Source organism: Somniosus microcephalus, chromosome 8 (genome assembly GCF_052327205.1).
Source record: "Somniosus microcephalus isolate GS21.2 chromosome 8, FLI_Smic_1.0, whole genome shotgun sequence".
Taxonomy (NCBI): Eukaryota; Metazoa; Chordata; class Chondrichthyes; order Squaliformes; family Somniosidae; genus Somniosus; species Somniosus microcephalus.
In genome coordinates this window covers 130,231,637-130,253,603 of record NC_140994.1, presented here as the reverse complement: position 1 = coordinate 130,253,603, position 21,967 = coordinate 130,231,637, and the positions used below count along the sequence as shown (strand labels likewise).

At 46.5% G+C, this 21,967-nt stretch overlaps 2 protein-coding genes across 2 annotated transcripts in view; one reads left to right on the top strand and one right to left on the bottom strand.

Moving 5' to 3' along the window:
* The window catches only part of LOC147113790 (dedicator of cytokinesis protein 2-like), a 611,919-nt gene that overhangs the window by 104,364 nt on the left and 485,588 nt on the right, over positions 1-21,967 (bottom strand). The window lies entirely within an intron of this gene.
* Positions 4,150-21,967, top strand: part of LOC147113791 (protein INSYN2B-like) — an 87,361-nt gene continuing 69,543 nt past the window's right edge. Inside the window, exon 1 of the mRNA XM_085995119.1 lies at positions 4,150-6,302. Within this exon, the coding sequence (XP_085851245.1) occupies positions 5,074-6,302 (1,229 nt within the window). The 5' untranslated portion in view covers positions 4,150-5,073. The remainder of the gene's footprint in view (positions 6,303-21,967) is intronic.

The window sequence follows — 21,967 nt, the reverse complement described above, 5'->3', positions numbered from 1 at the left end:
GGAACAGCTTGAGACTTGTGGATGGAGGGAACAGCATTTGCCAAAGCCCTGGTAATTTAGAGCCTTAGCCAGACGTGGGGAGTCTGAAGTGACTGATGCACTGATAATTATTTACCCAAATCCCACCTCTACTGCTAACCCAAAACACCTCTGATCCGAGTGTGGTGTCGGCAGTTCTCACGTGGAATGTGTAGGAAAGAGAGAGAGAGGGAGACACTCAGCGACAGCACTGTGAGCTTTGCCTCGGCTTTATGTGCTAGCAGAGCTGCAGCTCAGATTGTAAATATTCTAAAGCTGATCCTTGGCGAGCATGGTACAGTATCACTGAACGAAGCTCCACCAAGATTTCTCTGCTTAGTGCTTCACCAGGACAAGGAGTTATGAACTGACTGGATTACCCCGTGCACAGAAAAACGAGGGGTGTGGGGGAGGAATTTGTCTCGCAAAAGCTTTTGCTGGTTTCGTCGGGGTGTTAACTTCAGGGGTCTCCTCAAGCAAAGAGTTGAAAATGGAATCCTGCCTTGGCTTTCAGTGTATGTCATGGATCTCGCACTGCACGGGGGACCTGGCAGGTGAGGACTGTTTCAGTAATAATATTAGCCCGCAGAACTTGCTGTGTAATCTTAAAGCATGTGGCTTTTAAAAGTGGGAAACTTGTTAAATGCATTTAAACAGTCCTGCAATGTGCTTTAACCTCCATGCTCATGCCAAATCAGCATCCTAAATCAGAGTTAAACCTGCGCCTTTAATGACCTATGAGGTGGCCGGTATGTTTTCGGAGAGGGTCTGCATGTTACTCAATTGATCTTCACATCTGTTCCCTGCCCTGTATGAGTTAATCTGGTGTTTGATATAATGTACCATATAAACGGTGGCCTGCTGAAGGTTGTTCAGTCCCGTCTCCTCTGCCTGGCTCTCTCCCGGTCTCACCTCAGCCTCCCCAGCACCGACAATGGGATCGAGGCAGCCTCAAGTTAACGCCATCTCCCAGTAATCCACGGCCAGCTTTGGGAAGTGCCCCAGGGAGCTGGTAGAAAGTGGTAGGATAGAGAGAAAGTGGTAGAATAGAGAGAGAGAGAGATAGAGAGAGAGAAGGAGGGAGAGGCAGAAATTTTAGTCAGCTATACAGGCAATGGAGAATTGGGTGATGGTGATTTGCAGCCACTTGGACTGGGGGGAGTTTAAAGTGAACAACAGATGAAGTATCCCTGCACCAACTTAACATAATAGCCAACTTTGACATTTTATCTATTTTTCTTCCTCTAAAAGTGTTTTGAAGCTAGGGATTGGAATACTAGAAGTATTTGACTGTAGCTGTGTAAATTTTCACCAAGGCTTTGCTTAACCCATTCAGCTTCACTCTGAAGTATTGCAGATTGTTAGAGGTAGGGGACAAATGCCCTATATTTAGAAGTGAGATGCAGGCTATACTTTCTCTCTCAACTCTCACTTGACACGGCGGGGCGGTGGGGGGCAATCAGAGACTGAAACTCGTAAAAAAAAATTGGGGCACAAAGAGTGATCAGCACATGGAACTGACCCCCTGCCCCCCGCCCCGGGTAGAGCCATGAAGTCGAAAAGCCTGGAACCCTTTAAGTAGCAATTGAATGTCATGTGGAGGAATGGGCCGGGAAAGTGGAGAATGTAGGATGAATGGGATGGATGATCCGAATAGACTTCCTTATCCCCAATTATCTGTTGATCTTCCTCCTCAGAGCTGACCCACTTCTAGCAGACCTCTGTCTATAGTCTTAATTCCAGCTAGAATCTGCTGGTAAGGGTAAAGATATAGTGCACCATTTTACTTTAAACTGGTAATATTGGGTGTTTTTATTAGCATGGAGTATGATGGTCTTGTAAAGATGCGGATAGGTTTGTATAGGTTCCAAGCAACCTTGGTGTTTCCTTTCTAACAGCGCTGTCACAATCAAGGCTTTCTTATTCTTTCTTATTCCCAGCTCTCCTCGCCTCTCCTCCAGGCGCTAACCTTTGCTAAGACAGGGCTCACTACTCACTATTCTGTCTTCGCATCTAAGCCCAGACAACGAGCAGCAGCAACAGCCCAGTCCGATCTTGTCCATATCCCTACGCCCACAGTCCAGCACGGGTCACTGGACAGTGATCAGGAGCAGGATCCCAGGCTAATATTCCCTCCCCGCCCTAGTCTAAGGACAGTCAGACCAGTTGTAGCATCTAACAGCTCCCTGGCCTGGGAGCTTACTCAGTATGGATCAGGAATTGTACATACAATCTAGTTTTTAGTTCACGCTTGTGTTGAAAATAATTCATCTTTTATATATTAAATAATAATGTCATTCTCAAGTGATACACTGTGTAAATTCAGTACATTATCATCAGCATTCGCTATGAAATGGTAGAGTATTTTCTATGATATCTCTTTCTTTACAGCTGTTCCTTCTGCTATCCTAATTAGGCAGAATGCTACAGCACCCTTTATGTAAAGGCTAACAATTCACTGGTGTCTGGTGCTATACAGTGTGTTAACAGCAGCGCATTTTCTTCTGTAGACTGGGTCTGTTGTATGCTTGCTACATCAGAGTAACTGAGAGCAGGATCACAAGCTTAGTGTTCATGCCGGGTCATTTGTCTCGAAGCTCGGCCATGGAAATGGTCCTGTCCAAACAGCGACGCACAAGTAAATGCATGTATGGGACATGCATGGTGTCAGCTATCACTAACTGTGTATTAGGGTTGCCAACTCTGGTTGGATATATTCTGGTGGTTTCGTCACATGTCCATCCACTTCCAACTGCCCCTAACCGGTCAAACAACCCAGTTATAACTAATAAATGAAGTGTTCTAAGAAAAGGAAATAAAAACACAATTGTATTGTATTTAATGGCCCTTTGATTTTTCTCCTGGGTTGCCCGCAGAGGTGTCCTGGAGAATAATCTCCAAATCCTTGGAGACTCCAGGACAATCCTGGAGGGTTGGCAACCCTTTTACACTGTACCTCCAGTAATCTATGTAATGCAGCGTAGGGCTGTCTGGTTCTTAGAGCTTAGAAGAGAGTCAATCATTTCCCTACATTACAACAGTGACTACACTACAAAAAGTACTTAATTGACTGTGAAGCACTTTGGGAGGTCCTGAGGTTATGAAAGGTTCTATATTCATGCAAGTTCTTTCTTTACATCCTCATTTAAACTTATTGATTAAATAAAAGTAGGTGGTGTGTGAGTTCAATGTGAACTCTTTCCCATTTACTCTGTTTTCGTTTTTAAAGGGCATTTATTGTTTTAAAGTTTTCCTCTCCCCTCACCTTGGACCCCTGGAGTTCACTCTTGCTGGGGTACAGTCAAGCCGTCACCATTCTTCATTTCAGTATCACTTCCAAGTGTCACTCTTCATGGACTGCCTGAGAGAGTGAGTGTTGGGCAGCTATTGGACCTTGGGAGGCATCGCAGCTGAACACAATCCCGTCCTAATATAGTGTTCACACACACGCACTTTCCAGCAGGGGTCACCGTATAGTGACAAGTGGCAAGAAACCCTGGCCGATTGGCCCCTCTGAGAATCTCGGGCTGATTGTAGTATCCCGGCTGAGGTTGACTAATTCAGCAAAGGTCAGGAATGAAACCTAGAAGCTTGCCGCCAGTAAAACAAGGCCTTTAGCAACCGAGCCTTTAGTAGGGGGTGCCATGGACAAATACTTATGTCGTTACCAAGGTTTACCCATCGCCAACAGTAAAATCTATTCAAGGTCCTTAAGGGAATGGATATACAGAGCCCTAATCGACACAGACTCGAGAACCAGGGAACACAGGCCCCAGCTCAGAAGAGGGAAGGTCCAGAGTCAGTTTAGATTTAAGGTGTTCACACAGAGGGTGTCGAAGGGACAGCCCAGGGAAGCAGTATATGGGAACATCTGAGGGAGAATACGATGGATCGTCGAGAGACTGGGCGGTTGCGAGGGATTCATTTTTGGGGGGAATTTGCCAGATAACCTATTTGTGTCTTGTACTTGACCGTGTTTCCCTGTAAAATGAGGCATCGAAGCAGATCACAGACCGACCAACATAGAAGGAGCTTTGGATTTAAAAATCACGTTATTTATTTTCCTGAGTTGAAAAGTCCGGCCTGAGCAAAACATTAAATCATTTTCTTTTTATATTCCTTTTCCAGAAACAAGTGTGATTTCCACAGCCAACTGTCCAATGCGTTAGCAAGTCTCCTGGTGGGCTTTTTAGGGCCCACATCCAAATTTCAGAGTCGCTGAAGATTGCCTCTGCAATCTCCACCTGGCACACAGCAGAAATCAATGGGATATATTCCAATAAACGTCGCTTGACAACCAAGCTTCGATTTAATCGAATGGCAGTGATCTCTGTCCCCCTTGACTTGGAGCTGATTTTGAGTTTTGCTCACTGAAGAGGAAAGGATTCTCCGTGATGGAAGCTGCTCTCAGGGGAGCCAGCTCGAACGGATCACCACAAGAAAGGGGGTCCGCCCAAGACAGTTGTCACACGAGCTGTTGTGGCTTCTCGTGTTGCGCTGACCAGCCGTTTCCAGAAACTTGAGAACACTCTCATTTGAGATTAACCATATAGAATCCCTTTGGCTGCCACATTTTCCCTCTGTAGGTACATGACTACGTGACGATAGCCCTCAAAATAGCTCGTGTGTCATTTTACAATGGGGGCCGAGTGGAACTGCAAAGCCACAAAGCACAGTTTGTACAGTATTAAGTGACTCCCAGATGTTAAGGCCTTGGCATCTGCTTTCTGGAGTGTACTTTCAACTTTTGACAGAATGTTTTTCTTTCGCCCTTCTTCCCGTCTGTCAGTTTGCTTGACTTCACCGTGAGCAGAACTAATGGCGTTGATAAAGAAAGGGTCTGCATTCCTGCAGTTGTCGTTCCTTCAGTTTAATGAGCATAATGGACAACCGTAATAAGGCGGCCAGAAGCTACCCATTGACCTTGCGGCCTAGTTCAGTCTGAGTTACGTTGACTTTAACAGTTTTGGCCGGGGAGATATTTCCGCCTGCAATTCATCATTTTTTTGCTACGTGCTGTGGTCACGACTTTTCCTCTTTTCACTGAGCACTGCGATGGGTCGTAAGGAAAGCAATTATCTGCAGCCTTCGAGATGTAACAGTGCTCCACTGCAGAACCCAAAGGCACGCACCCTTGCGCTCAAGGACGAAGGCCAAGATCCTGTTGATTTTGCCAAGCAGGTCCACCAACGCAAGAGCAAAGTTCAGCAGGTGCACTTCAAGGAGGAATGCACGTCTAACATGAAAGAGAAGACTGAAAGGAAACCCGCACTTAAAGGGAAAGCACAAACCTCCAGGCCTCGAGGACTGGCCAACTGTTCGCTGGTGATTCCAAAGCCGCAAGGGGTCCTCAAAAGCATCGCTATTCAGACATCGCCTAGTCTGAGGAAGCACCTTCCAAAGTTCAAAGGGAAACTGAAGAACGCCACAAGATCGGCCAAGGGGTCGGTGTCAATGGATTCAGTGAAAGTCACTGGGGTTACTCTCACAGGGAATGGCCTGGCTTTGGAAATCACTGACACTGCAACACAGGCTAAACAGACAGAATCAGGCCAAGCCCAAGAGAAAGGAAATAAAAGGCCAACAAGGACATCTCCCCAATCGAGCATCTATAGCATGGTCAAGAGGAAACCCTTGTCGCAAGCATCTGATCCTAAACTACAGGACTCACTGTGGGAAGTACCAGCTTCATGCCACTGCCCAGATATGTCCGCAGGTGCACACAACTCTGAGAACCCAATGGGCTCGGGCAACCCATCAGACCCCAGCCATCCCCGTTCCAAAGTTGGTGCCGTGCCGCCTGAAAATATCCAGTACAGGAATCGTGCACACCAAAACTGTTCCAGTCTGCACAAACTTGAGCCGGCATCCACACGACAGTCTACTGCAACTGAGAGCAGAGGTACACGTCACTGCAAGGAGGAAGTTTGGCCAGACTATTCAGATCTTCCTTCCGACTGCATAGGCAATGGCAATCTAACGGGCACAGACGTTTCAAAATTACTGTTGTGCTCACTAAGTGATGTCAAGGCAGGCCTCTCGGGCACTGAAAGCTCTTCAAAAAGCATTCGTAATCATAGAGCTTCCTGTAACATGGAAATAAAATCTCAAACTAGCAAAAGGATTAAGGAAATTAATCAAATCCATCTGACACAGGGGGACCTGTGTGATCTACAAGGCAGAATGCAGTTCATTGAGGATACCTTACAGTCAAACGAACACAAGATTAAAGTCCTTTTGAATGTAATTCAGGATATGGAGAAAACCAAAGCACTCAATGAAGGGTATGATGGCTTTAATTACATTTTTAGTTCGTTGTTGCGTTAGTCTCACACTTTTGTTTGCCAAAGAATTCCGACATTTAGCGGCTCAGTAGAATTCAGACAAAAATTGATCCCACCCAATCTGGAAATTTGGACCTCCACCACACTGATGTGGGCAGGGGCTTGGCTGATCCAGACCACCCTGCAAGAGAGGGCAACATGAGAGCAGGAGGAGTTCTGATGAAAGGTCATCGACCTGAAATGTTAACTCTGTTTCTCTCTCCACAGATACTGCCTGACCTGCTGAGTATTTCCAGCATTTTCTGTTTTTATAACAGGAAGAGGCCATTCAGCCCCTCAGGCCTGTTCCGCCATACAATCAGATCATGGCTGATCTGTACCTCAACTCCAGTTACCCGTCTTTGTTCCATATCCTCGATACCCTTACCTAACAAAAAGATCTACCGATCTCGGTCTTGAAAGCTCCAATTGACCCCAGCATCCACAGCCTTTTGGAGGAAAGAGTTCCAGATTTCTATTACCATTTGTGTGAAAAAGTGCTTCCTGATTTCCTTCCTGAATAGCCCAGCTCTAATTTTAAGATTATGTCCTTTTGTTCTTGATTTCCCCACCAGAGGAAATAGTTTCTCTGTATCAACCCTATTGAATCCTTTTAACATTTAAATACCATGATCAGATCACCCTTTAATCTCCTATACTCAAGGGAATACAAGCCAAGTTTATGCAACCTGTCCTCATAATTTAACCCTCTAAACTCCGGTATCACTCTGGTGAATCTACCCTGCACGCCCTCCAAGGTCAGTATGTCCTTCCTGAGGTGCGGTGTCCAGAACTGAACGCAGTGTTCCAGATGGGGTCTGACCAAGGCTCAACACAACTGAAGCATCACTTCCCACCTTTGTATTCCAGCTCCCTTGAGATAAAGTGAATCACCGAGTGGTCAGGCAGGAGTAATGCTGGTGGTGGAGTTGATTGGGCAGAAGCATTATAATGTGGATAAATGCGAGGTTATCCACTTTGGTGGCAAAAACAGGAAGGCAGATTATTATCTGAATGGCAATAGATTGGGAGAAGGGGAAGTGCAACGAGACCTGGGTGTCCTTGTGCACCAGTCGCTGAAGGTAAGCATGCAGGTGCAGCAGGCAGTTAAGAAGGCAAATGGTATGTTGGCCTTCTTAGCGAGAGGGTTTGAGTACAGGAACAAGGATGTCTTGCTGCAGTTGTACAGGGCCTTGGTGAGACCACATCTTGAGTATTGTGTGCAGTTTTGTTCGCCTTATCTGAGGAAGGATGTTCTTGCCATAGAGGGAGTGCAGCGAAGATTCACTAGACTGATACCTGGGATGGCAGGAATGACGTATGAGGAGAGATTGGGTCGATTGGGCTTATACTCGCTGGAGTTTAGAAGAATGAGAGGGGATCTCATTGAAACTTATAAAATTCTAACAGGACTAGACAGACTAGATGTAGGAAGGATGATCCCGATGGTCAGGGAGTCCAGAACCAGGGGTCACAGTCTAAGGATAAGGGGTAAGCCATTTAGGACAGAGATGAGGAGGAATTTCTTCACCCAGAGAGTGGTGAACCTGTGGAATTCTCTACCACAGAAGGCAGTGGAGGCCAATTCATTAAATATATTCAAGAAGGAGTTAGATATATTTCTTAAGGCTAAAGGGATCAAGGGATGTGGGGAGAAAGCAGGGACAGGGTACTGAATTTGGATGATCAGCCATGATCTCATTGAATGGCGGAGCAGGCTCGAGGGGCCGAATGGCCTACTCTTGCTCCTATCTTCTATGTTTCTATGAAATAGGGTGCCCACCCTGCTCTCTTGAACAAAGGCATTGTAACGCCTGGCTGGGACTACCAAGGGTTTAGAAGGGTACGTACCCTTAAAAGTTAAATGACGTCAATTAGAGATAAGTAAATTGTCTACATTAGATGAGTCAAGAAATGGCCCAGGCTGTTTTTGAATTAGCTACATCAGGTATAACACAGATACATAGAATTACAGGAAACTTTGTGCTATCCGGCACCGACGGGACCGAGCTGTTGCCGTCCCATCAAAACTGCTGGACAAACCAGCGCTAATGTTAAAACATACGGAAGCTTTTGAGCTCCGTATCTAGCAACAAACCCTGTGCTTCTAAACAGTCGGCCGTAGCTTGCAAGCGTCTCTGTAGCTAAGCAATAGCTTTAGCTAGACCTTGCAGAGCCTGACTAGTGAAAAAAAAGCAACGAAAAGAAAAAAAACTTACTGAACTGACTCCTGAATTTTGCCGGTGGCTCGAGCATTCCGGACAGTTAACCTCCGGATAAACCAAAGTTTCCTGTACATATCATGTACAGCATAGAAACAGGCCTTTTGGCTCAACTGGTCTATGCCGGTGTTTATGCTTCACACGAGCTTCCTCCCTCCTTATTTCATCACACCCTATCAACATATTGTTCTATTCCTTTCTCCCTCATGTACTTATCTAGCTGCCCCTTCAATGTATCTATGCTATTCGCCTCAACTACTCCATGTGGTAGCGAGTTTTACGTTCTAACCATTCTGTTTAAAGATGTTTCTCTTGAATTCCTTATTGGATTTATTAGTGACTATCTTATATTTATGTCCCTTAGTTTTGAACTCCCCCACAAGCGTCTTCTCTACGTACGTCTACCCTATCAAACCCCTTCATAATTTTAAAGACCTCTTATCAGTTCACCTCTCAGCCCTCTCTTTTCTAGAGAAAAGAGCCCCAGCCTGTTAAATCTTTCCTGATAGTTATAACCTCTCCGTTCTGATATCAACCTTGCAAATCTTTCTTGCACCTTCTCCAGTGCTTCTATATCCTTTTGTAATATGGAGACCAGATAGGTAAACCGAAAATGAGGCAACAACAAAAAATTGAAGATTGGCTTTTGTTATGTGTGAGGTTCGTGCACAAGTCAGACGCAGTGAACAACACTTCCTCATTTGAACAGTCCAGGTATACTAACTGCAGCCAAATGCATTCCTGCACCCTCTAGAAGCCTGAGGCCTTTACCGATGTCCAGGGAGTTATGCATTACATCATGAGGATGTGCAGTATCACTTGGAGTTCCGGGGGGAATGCTGGACTATTTGCTGTTTTGTGGCCTGCTCCACCCATTCCATTTACTGATTGGCCAACCCCACCGGCCTTAGGAACTTGCTTATGCAGCCAGGAGCAGGAGCCAGAGCTCCCCACTGGGAGGGGGAGGGAGACTTCAAAACTGGCATATGAATCCCTCTTTCACCTAGGTTATGGTGGCAGTTGATTGCAACATACAGTGTACTATTGAGGCCTTCTAGCAGTAAGCCCCATTTGTTGACAAGGGAATGTCATATAACATTGGGGAAAATGGGTTAGACCTTGACTTTGTGTGATGGTGTAAAACGGGAAATAGTGAGTCGGCAGCCCATTTCATATCTCTTTAATTTCCATTTTGACTTCAAAAATCAGGAGAGATGTTAAACGGGCTGCCAACTCGCTATCACCCATTTTACAAAGTCAAGATCTACCCCATTGTATCTACAGAAAAGCATTTGGCAAAACCTGATAATTTGCATAAAGACACAGTGCTGGAAATCATATGGTGCAGCGTAATAATTACACAGCAATTATGCAAATTAGACATTTTTTGTCTGCAAGTCAATTAGTTTTCCCATCAGGACTGTGCCTGTTCTATTGTTCCTACATTTAAAAAAAAAGTGTTCTAGTGATGTGTGCAACACTGGCAAGGTTGAATTTATTGCCCATCTCTAATTATTAGTGAGCCTTCTTGAACCGCTGCAGTCCGTGTGGTGAAGGTGCTCCCATAGTGCTGTTAGGTAGGCAGTTCCAGCACTTTGACCCAGCCACGATGAAGAATCAGAGTTATATGTCCAAGTCAGGATGGTGTGTGACTTGGAGGTGATGGCATTCCAATGACATTGCTGCCCTTGTCCTTCTCGGTGCTAGAGCTGGATGGGGTTGGGAACAATGTTCCCTTTAAGCTGCACGGCCGTGCAGCCCTCTGGACCTCCCGCGCAGCTGGCTCGCTGGCTTTTCAAGGGAAAAACCGCACATGCGCTGTATTTTGAATGAGCCGTGCAGCTCCTTAAAGGGGCCGCGCACCCAAAAATAAAACTGATGGGAACATTGGCTGGGAGGTGTAGTTGAAGATTACTTCACCCCATGTGACTCTTGGGGTTCCCAACCCCTCCCAGTGCTCGGTACCTCATTCAAGAGAGAAATGCTTCAAGTCTAGGCTTTATAGTAGTAGTTAGCAGGCTTATTTACATTGAAGGAGGGAAAATAACTGTACCAGATCGTGCTCTCGCCCAATGTACATTCATGCAAATTTTTCGACAGGAGAATTGATCAAAATCGCTGTATGATTTGTTCTTTCTGTCCCTCCCTAGAGCAGTAGCACTAAAGCTAATTGTACTGCCCCCTGCCTCTGTCCCCAGAGTTCAGAGCATCTTACAGCACAGAAGGAAGCCATTTGGCCCATCGTGCCTGTGTCGGCTCTTTGAAAGAGCTCACCAATTAGTCCCACTCCCCCGCTCTTTCCCCATAGCCCTGTAAATTTTTCAGCTGACTCAGCACAGACTGGGACTTTCCCAATCTCTATGTCTTAGTTCCATTCGGAGTAGTGCACTGGCCAACTCAGATGTCTAGGCAACACACACAGCGTTCATTCTTAATCTCTCCCTGTCACGTATTGAACTCAGGAATGGGGGATATAGCACAACTGGTGTACTTTACACTGGTGAGCTATTCAGACAGGCCTGGCAGTGATCACACCTAGTCCCGCAGTGCAGGGCATCACCAAGGTTGAGAAAAGTAAAAGACAAGAATCAAAGGACACAGGAGGAGACCATTCAACCCACAGAATCATAGAATGCTTACAGCACAGGAGGTTGTTCAGCCTGTCGAGCCCATGCCGGCTCTCTGCAAAAGCACTTCAGCTAGTCCCACTCCCCCACCCTTTCCCCGTAGCCCTGCAATTTTTTTTTCCTTCAGGTGCTTATGCAACTCCCTTTTGAAAGATAAGATTGAGTCTGCCTCCACCACCTTTTCAGGCAGTGCATTCCAGGTCTTAACCACTCGCTGCGTAAAAAAGTTTTTTCTCCTGTCGCCTTTGGTTCTTCTGCCAATCACCTTAAATCAGTGTCCTCTGGTTCTCCATCCTTCCCCCAATGGGAACAGTTTCTCTCTATCTACTCTGTCCAGACGCTGTATGATTTTGAACACTTCTATCAAATCTCCTCTCAATCTTCTCTGCTCTACGGAGAATAACCCCAGCTTCTCCAGTCTATCCATGAAACTGAAGTCCTTCATCCCTGGAACCATTCCTGTAAATCTTTTCTGCACCCTCTCCAAGGTCTTCACATCCTTCCTAAAGTGCGGTGCCCAGAATTGGACATAATACACCAGTTAGTGCCCCCGCGCACAAAATTGAATGGTAGTGCCCCAAGCAGGAGGTGGGGCGCTACTGGAAGCACTCCCCCTCCCTCTTGGGGCGGTCCCATTGAATATCGCGGTGCTACGAGCAGCAGCACCACACGCATCGGCATGTACCATCGCGGTACTGCAGGCTTCCCTCCCCTGATTAAAGGGGAGGGGCCTAGTGCAACACGGACCTGTATTCTACTGGACCAACGGGGAGCGGGGTGCCGGCAAAAGAGCCCGGCACTCAAGAGGAATGCCGGGCTGATCGATCATGGCTGGCACCCCGCAGGAGGAGGCAAGAGGGGGCAGGTGCTGGCAGGCGGCCCAAAAGAAATGGCGGCCCAACACCAGCCCTTTAATTTGCACCGCCCCGGCCGCAAACACGGTACCCTGACCCTGTCGGATATAGCATCCGGCAGTAGGTCAGGGGGAGTGAGCGAAGTTTGCGGCTGGGGCGCTGCACATTGCGATGATGTCATAGCCGGAGATGCAGCGCTGCAGGGCACTACTGGCTATCGCCGCTAACCTCCCGCTGAATTTCGCGGGAGGCATTAGCGGCGCCCAGGCGCTAATGGGAGATGCAAAGCAGTAATGAAGCAGTCCATGCCCACATGCAACAAGAGCTGGACGACGTTCAGGCTTGGGCTGATAAGTGGCAGGTAACATTCGTGCCAGGCAATAACTATCTCCAATAAGCGAGAGTCTAACCACCGCCCCTTGACATTCAACGGGATTTCCATCGCCGAATCTCCCACCATCAACATCCTGGGGGTCAACATTGACCAGAAACCTAACTGGACCAGCCACATAAATACTCTGGCAACAAGAGCCGGTGAGAGGCTAGGTATTCTGCGGCGAGTGTCTCACCTCCTGACTCCCCAAAGCCTTTCCACCATCTACAAGGCACAAGTAAGGAGTATGATGGAATACTCTCCACTTGCCTGGATGAGTGCAGCTCCAACAACACTCAAGAAGCTTGACACCATCCAGGACAAAGCAGCCCGCTTGATTGGCACCCCATCCACCACCTTCAAGATTCACTCCCTCCACCACCGGCGTACCGTGGCTGCAGTGTGTACCATCTACAAGATGCACTGCAGCAACTCACCAAGGCTTTTTCGGCAACACCTCCCAAACCCGCGACCTCTTCCACCTAGAAGGACAAGGGCAGCAGGCGCATGGGAACACCACCACCTCCAAGTTCCCCTCCAAGTCACACACCATCCTGACTCGAAAGTATATCGCTGATCCTTCTTCGTCGCTGGGTCAAAATGCTGGAACTCCCTCCCTAACAGCACTGTGGGAGTGCCATCACCACACGGACTGCAGCGGTTCAAGAAGGCGGCTCACCACCACCTTCTCAAGGGCAATTAGGGATGGGCAATAAATGCTGGTCTTTCAAGCGACGACCACATCCCATAAACAAATTAAAAAAAACAAATTTTCCCCCCATGCCTCTATTTATGAAGTCCAGGATCCCGTATGCTTTTTTAACCACTTTTTCAACCTGCCCTGCCACCTTCAATGATTTGTGCACATATACCCCCAGGTCTCTCTGCTCATGCATCCACTTTAGAATTGTACCCTTCAGCTTAAATTGCCTCTCCTCGCTCTTCCTACCAAAATGTATCACTTCGCACTTTTCTGCATTAAAATTCATCTGCCATGTGTCCGCCCATTCCACCAGCCTGTCTATGTCCTCTTGTAGTCTATCACTATCCTCCTCACTGTTCACCTTTTGTGTCATCTGCAAATTTTGAAATTGTGCCCTGTACACCCAAGTCCAAATCATTAATATATATCAAGAAAAGCAGTGGTCCCAGTACCGACCCCTGAAAAACACCACTGTGTACCTTCCCCCAGTCCGAAAAACAACCGTTCACCACTACTCTCTGTTTCCTGTCACTTAGCCAATTTCGTATCCATGCTGTCACTGTCACTTTTATCCCATGGGCTTTAACATTGCTGGCAAGCCTATTATGTGGCACTTTATCAAACGCCTTTTGGAAATCTATGTACACCACATCAACCGCATTGCCCTTATCAACCCTCTCTGTTACCTCATCAAAAAACTCAATCAAGGTAGTTAAACACAATTTGCCTTTAACAAATCCGTGCTGGCTTTCCTTAATTAATCCACATTTATCCAAGTGACTGCTAATTTTGTCCGGATTATCATTTCTAAAAGATTCCCCACCACCGAGTTTAAACTGACTGGCCTGTAGTTGCTGGGTTTATCCTTACACCCTTTTATGAACAAGGGTGTAAGATTTGCACTTCTCCAGTTCTCTGGGACCACCCCCCTATCTAAGGAGGATTGGAAGAATATGGCCAGTACCTCTGCAATCTCCACCTTTACATCCCTTAGCATCCCAGGATGCAGCCCATCCGGTCCTGGTGACTTTGTTACTTTAAGTATAGCCAGCCTTTCTAGTACTTCCTGTTTATCAATTTCTATCCCATCCAGTATCTCAACTACCTCCTCTTTCACTGACTTTGGCAGCATCTTCTTCCTTGGTAAAGACAGATGCAAAATACTCATTTAGTACCTCAGCCATGCCCTCTGCCTCCATGTGTAGGCCTCCTTTTTGGTCCCTAATTGGCCTCAACCCCTCCTCTTACTCCCTGTTTCTATGTATATGCCTATAGAATACTTTTAGGTTCCTTTTAATGTTAGCTGCCAATCTACTGAACAATCTAACGAATATGATATGATTGGGATTACGGAAACGTGGCTCCAGGGTGGCTAAGGCTGGGAACTCAACATCCAGGGGTATTCAATATTCAGGAAAGATAGGCAAAAACGAAAAGGAGGTGGGGTAGCATTGCTGGTTAAAAAGGGGATTAACACAATTGTAAGGAAGGATATTAGCTCTGATGATGTGGAATCTGTATGGGTAGAATGGAGAAATACCAAGGGGCAGAAAACGTTAGTGGGAGTGGTATATAGACCTCCAAACAGTAATGCGGAGGTTGGGGATGGCATTAAAAAGGGAAATTAGAGAAGCGTGCAATAAGGGCACAGCAGTTATCATGGGTGACTTTAATCTACATATAGATTGGGCTAACCAAATTAGTAACAATACTGTGGAGGAGGAATTCCTGGAATGTATACGGGATGGTTTCCTGGACCAATATGTCGAGGAACCAACTAGAGATCAGGCCATCTTAGACTGGGTATTATGTAATGAGAAAGGATTAATTAGCAATCTTGTTGTACGAGGGCCCTTGGGACGGAGCGATCATAATATGATAGAATTCTTCATTAAGATGGAGAGTGAAGTAGTTGACTCAGAGACTAGGGCCCTGAATTTAAATAAAGGAAACTACGATGGTATGAGGCGTGAGTTGGGTAGGATTGATTGGAGAATGTCACTCAAAGGGTTGACGGTGGATAGGCAATGGCAAACATTCAAAGACCGCATGGATGAACTACAGAATTTGTTCATCCCAGTTTGGCATAAAAATAAAACAAAAAAGGTGACTCAACCGTGGCTAACAAGGGAAATTAGGGATAGCATAAGATCCAAGGAGAGGACATATAAATTGGCCAAGAAAAAGCAGTAAACCTGAGGATTGGGAGCAGTTTAGGATTCAACAAAGGAAGACAAAGGGATTAATTAAGAGGGGGAAAATAGAGTATGAGAGTAAGCTTGCAGGGAACATAAAAACTGACTGTAAAACTTTTATAGATATGTAAAGAGAAAAAGATTGGTGAAGTCAAGCGTAGGTCCCTTGCAGTCAGAATCAGGGGAATTCATAATGGGGAACAAAGAAATGGCAGACCAATTAAATACATATTTTGGTTCTGTCTTCACAAAGGAGGACACAAATAACCTCCCAGAGAAATCGGAGAACATAGGGTCTGATGAAAGGGAGGAACTGAAAGAAATCAGTATTCGTAGGGAAATGGTGTTAGGGAAATTGACGGGATTGAAGGCCGAAAAATCCCCAGGGCCTGATAATCTACATCCTAGAGTACTTAAGGAAGTGGCCCTAGAAATAGTAGATGCATTGCTGGTCATCTTCCAACATTTGATAGACTCTGGAACAGTACCCATGGATTGGAGGGTAGCTAATGTTACCCCACTATTCAAAAAAGGTGGTAGAGAGAAAACGGGGAATTACAGACCGGTAAGCCTGACATCGGTAGTGGGGAAAATGCTAGAGTCCATTATAAAAGATGTAATAGTAGAGCACTTGGAAAACAGTGACAGGATCGGACAAAGTCAACATGGATTTACAAAAGGTAAATCGTGCTTGACTAATCTACTGGAATTTTTTGAGGATGTAACTGGTAAAATAGATAAGGGAGAACCAGTGGATGTGGTGTATTTGGACTTTCAAAAGGCTTTCGATAAGGTCCCGCATAAGAGATTAGCGTGTAAAGTTAAGGCACAAGGGATTGGGGGCAAGGTATTGACTTGGATAGAGAACTGATTGGCAGACAGAAAGCAAAGAGTTGGAATAAACGGGTCTTTTTCCGAGTGGCAGGCAGTGACTAGTGGGGTACCGCAGGGATCGGTCCTTGGACCCCAGCTATTCACAATATATATTAATGATCTAGACGAGGAAACTAGATGTAATATCTCCAAGTTTGCAGACGACACGGGTGGGCGTGTGTGCTGTGAGGAGGATGCTGAGAAACTCGAGTATGATTTGGACAGGTTGGGTGATTGGGCAGAAGCATGGCAGATGCAATATAACGTGGATAAATGCGAGGTTATCCACTTTGGTGTCAAAAACAGGAAGGCAGATTATCTGAATGGCAATAGATTGGGAGAAGGGGAAGTGCAACGAGACCTGTGTGTCCTTGTGCACCAGTCGCTGAAGGTAAGCACGCAGGTGCAGCAGGCGGTTAAGAAGGCAAATGGTATGTTGACCTTTGTAGCGAGAGGGTTTGAGTACAGGAACAAGGATGTCTTGGTGAGACCACATCTTGAGCATTGTGTGCAGTTTTGGTCGCCTTATCTGAGGAAGGATGTTCTTGCCATGGAGGGAGTGCAGCGAAGATTCACCAGGCTGATACCTGGGATGGCAGGAATGACGTATGAGGAGAGATTGGGTCGACTGGGCTTATACTCGCTGGAGTTTAGAAGAATGAGAGGGGATCTCATTGAAACTTATATAATTCTAACAGGACTAGACAGACTAGATGCAGGAAGGATGTTCCCGATGGTCGGGGAATCCAGAACCAGGGGTCACAGTCTAAGGATAAGGGGTAAGCCATTTAGGACAGAGATGAGGAGGAATTTCTTCACCCAGAGAGTAGTGAGCCTGTGGAATTCTCTACCACAGAAGGCAGTGGAGGCCAATTCATTAAATATATTCAAGAAGGAGTTGGATATATTTCTTAAGACTAAAGGGATCAAGGGATATGGTGAGAAGGCAGGAACAGGGTACTGAATTTGGATGATCAGCCATGATCTCATTGAATGGTGGAGCAGGCTCGAGGAGCCGAATGGCCTACTCCTGCTCCTATCTTCTATGTTTCTTTGTTTCTATTCTAATACTCTCTCTTTGCCCCTCTTATTTCCTTTTTCACTTCCTCTCTGAACTGTGTATATTCAGCCTGGTTCTCACTTGTATTCTCAACCTGACATCTGTCATACGCCACCTTTTTCTGCTTCGTCTTACTCTCTATCTCTTTCGCCATGCAGGAAGCTCTGGCTTTGGTTGCCCTACCTTTCCCCCTCGTGGGAATGTACCTCGACCGTACCCGAACCATCTCCTCTTTAAAGGCAGCCCATTGTTCAATTACAGTTTTGCCTGCCAAGCTTTGATTTACCCGGACCAAATTCATTCTCAAACCAATGAAATTGGCCTTCCTCCAATTATGTATTTTTACTCTAGGTTGCTTCCCATCCTTTTCCATAGCTAATCTAAACCTTATGATACTGTGATCACTGTTCCCTAAATGTTCCCCTACTGACAGTTGCTCCACTTGAACCACCTCATTCCCCAGAACCAGATCCAGCAATGCCTCCTTCTTCGTTGGGCCGGAAACGTACTTATCAAGAAAGTTCTCCTGAACACACTTCAGAAATTCTTCTCCCTCTCTGCCATTTACACTATTACTATCTCAGTCTATATTAGGATAGTTGAAGTCCCCCAGTAACACTACTCTATAGTTCTTACACCTCTCTATATCCTTCCCACTATTTGGTGGCCTATAGTATATACCTAGTAGTGCAATGGCACCACTATTGTTTCTTAACTCTAACCAAATAGATTCTGTCGTTGTCGTTGACCCCTCCAGGACAACCTCTCTCCAGCACTGTAATATTTTCCTTAATCAATATTGCCACCCCACCTCCTTTCTGTCCTTCCCTATCTATCCTGAACACCTTATATCCAGGAATATTTAGTACCCAATCCTGCCTTTTTTTGAGCTAGGTCTCCATTATGGCCATGACATCATATTCCCATGTGGCTATTTGCACCTGCAACTCACCAACCTTATTCACCACGCTTCGTGCATTTACACACATGCACTGTAAACCTGTCTTAGACCTTCTTGTATTCTCTCTTAATCTGACCCCACCTAATATCTTACTATTTCTTACTGTCGTGATATCTGCCTCTCCTAATCATTTGTGCATCTTGTTTCTCCTTTCGAATGCTACATCATCCTGGTGCCCATCCCCCAGCCAAATTAGTTTAAACCCTCCCAACAGCACTAGCAAACCCCCCCCCTCCACCTCCCGCGAGGATATCGGTCCTGGCTCTGTTGAGGTGCAACCCGTCCGGCCTGTACAGGTCCCAATGTCCCAGGAATCTAAAGCCCTCCCTCCTGCACCATCTCTCCAAATACACATTCATCTGCTCTATTCTACTATTTCTATACGCACTAGCTCATAGCACTGGGAGTAATCCAGAGATTACTACTGTGGTATCTTGAGGTGGCCATAGATGGAGATGGACACAGGTTAACTCCGTAGCATGGTTTAATCAACACTTGCACATTAAAAGCTTCTGCCATGAGGCAGCAAAAACAAAGAGTACAACCAGTACAGACCAGACTTAACTCAGGAGACCAATTGCCACAGCACCAACTGGTGGATCAGGTTACTCATAACCTCCCAGGTTACTACACTCCTCCCCCCTTAAGATTGCCGTATGCAATTCTTAAACAATAACCCTTACTAGGTACTACATTTTAATTAACCAGTATGCTCTAACCATGGTTAATCCCTGACTAATTTAACAGGTTTGTATAAGTCTTTCTGGTTGCTTGCGAATCCTTTGTGAACGTCTTAATTCCACTTGTGGTGGATTCTCAGATTCACTCACACTTGAGATTGGAGCAGTCTCTGATGTTGGTTTTACTCTGTCCCGCTGTGGCCTGGCAGTACCAGTGTCCACTGGCACCTTATAAGCCGTGCTGGGTCCTGGAACAGCCTCCTCTACTGCCCTTTGTTCCATCTGAGGCAGTTCCCCCTGCTGCCGGCTGAAAAGCTGATCCACATGCCGACAAACCCCTCGACCATCCCCTAGTAACACGGAGTACGACACAGGTCCTGTAATGTCCTGGATTAGTCCTGGTATCCATTTAGGTCCATAGCCAAAGTTCCGGGTGTACACAGAATCCCCTATGGCGAAATGGCGAGCTTTAGTATGTTTGTCATGGTACGCTTTTTGGTTTGTTTGTTTTGTCTCAACCTTGCTTTTGAGATCTGGGCGTATCAGGTCTAACGTGCACCGCAACTTTCTCCCCATCATCAACTCAGCCGGAGAAAGCCCCGTGGTAGCTTGGGGTGTTATACGATAACTAAACAAGGCTCTATTGAGCTTGGTCTCCAGGGTGTCACCTGAGCTCTTCCTCATGAGCTCCTTAAAAGTCTGCACAGCTCGCTCGGCTAACCCATTTCAGGCTGGGTGATATGGAGCCGAGGTGACATGTGAGATTCCATTCCTTACCATGAATTCTTTGCTCACTTCACAAACAAAACACTGTGCATTGTCGGATACAAGCATTTCTGGAATACCATGCGTGCTGAAGCTGTTCCTGAGACAATCCAGTGTGGCATCAGTCGTTGCAGATCTCACTGGATAAACGTCGATCCACTTTGAGTGAGCGTCTACCAGCACCAAAAACATTTTGCCCCTAAAAGGTCCCGCATAGTCTATGTGAATTCTCCTCCAGGGTTTGCTGGACCACTCCCAGGGATGGAGTAGTGCCCCGGCAGGTGCTTCCCTCTGTTCCTGACATATAGTACATGACTTTACCTTTGACTCAATTTCAGCATCCAAGTTAGGCCACCACAGGTAGCTCCTAGCCAGTCCTTTCATTCTAGTCATTCCTGGGTGCGATTGATGCAACTGTTCCATCAAAGTAGAGCATCCCCGCTCTGGGACTATGATGCGTGCTCCCCATAGCACACATCCATCTTGGACACTGAGCTCGTGCTGTCTCTGTCTGTACGGCGCGAACTCCGGTCCCTCACGGTGATCTGGCCAGCCTTTCAACACATACTCACGGACCCGTAACAGAACGGGGTCCTTGGCTGGCCAGCCCTGGATTTGCGCTGAAGTCATCAGGGGACTGATCTCCTGATCCAGCATCAGGACGTGCTCCTCAGGGGAAGTACTGCGAGGAGATTTTGAGAGGGGCAGGCGGCTGAGAGCATCAACGTTCCCGTTTTCCTTGCCGGCTCTGTACATGGTCACATATTCATAGGCTCTTAGTATTACTGCCCATCTCATTATTCTCTGTGATGCCATTTGAGGCACCACTTTCATCTCATTCAGTAAGCTAATAAGAGGCTTGTGGTCAGTACTGATTACAAACTTCCTCCCATATATGTACTTATGGAATTTCTTTACTCCAAATATAATGGCTAACCCCTCTTTATCAAGCTGTGAATAGTTCTTTTCCGCAGCTGTGAGCATGCGTGAAACAAACCCAATGGGCCTTTCCGCTCCATCTGGCATGCGGTGGGCCAACACTGCCCCCACTCCAGAGGGTGATGCGTTGCAGGACATTATCAGCTCCTTCTTCTCATCATAATGCACTAACACCCTGCTGGACTGAAGTAGCTCCTTTGACTGCTGAAACGCTTTCGCTTGCTCTGGCCCCCAACACCATGGCTCCTCCTTTCTCAGCAGTTTGTGCAGGGGTGCCAGCAGCATCGATAAGTTTGGAAGAAACCGGTTATAATAATTCAGGAGCCCTAGATAGGCTTTCAGTTCAGTCACTGAGGTGGGTGCAGGTGCATCCTGCACTGCCCGCACTTTCCCTGGTAATGGATGGAGGCCTGTGGCATCCACCCGATGTCCCAGGAATGTAACTTCCTTCTCCATGAAACTACACTTACTCCGTTTCAGGCGTAGCCCCGCCTCTTCCAGCCGCTGTAGCACTTTGTCCAGTGTTTTTACGTGATCCTGATCGTCACTTCCGGTTAGCAGAATATCATCTAAGTACACGGCCACCTTTGGAATGCCCTGCAGAATGCCCTCCATAGTCCGTTGGAATATTGCTGGGCTAGAACTGACACCAAATGGTAACCTGGCATACGTGAACAGCCCCTTGTGCGTGTTCACTGTGACAAACTTTTTTGATTCTTCATCTAGCAATATCTGCTGATACGCATGACTCATGTCCAGTTTGCTGAATCTTTCTCCCCCAGCGAGCGATGTTAACATGTCCTCCATTCTCGGAATGGGGTACTGTTCCAGTGATGATACTCTGTTCACTGTTAACTTATAGTCACCACACACCCTTACGTTACCGTCGGGTTTCAATACCGGGACTATTGGTGCCGCCCAGTCTGAAAATTTCACTGGTTCTATTACTTTGTCCTTTAGCAGGCGATCTAGTTCCGCCTCAACCTTGGTTTTCATTAAACCAAGGTCGGTACCTTTTGCAAAGAAACGAGGCGTGGCATCACTGGCTACATGAATCTTGGCTGTGGCTCCCCTTAAGGTGCCCAGTTCGTCCTTGAACACTAACTCATGCTTCATCAGCACTTCTTGCAGTGCCTCTGTACTGTCTGCCAGTACACACTCAACTCACTGATCCACCCTCGCCCTAACAGGTTTGGCCCTGACCCTGCTACCACTACCACCGTAAGCTCTTTGGTGACTCCTTTGTGTTCCACTTGTACTTCGGCCGCCCCCAAAATGTCCACCTTCTGTCCTGTGTAGGTTTTGAGACTAATGGGGCATGTACCTAGCTCTGGTACTTTTGCTTCCCCCCATAGCTTGGCGTACTCAGTCTGT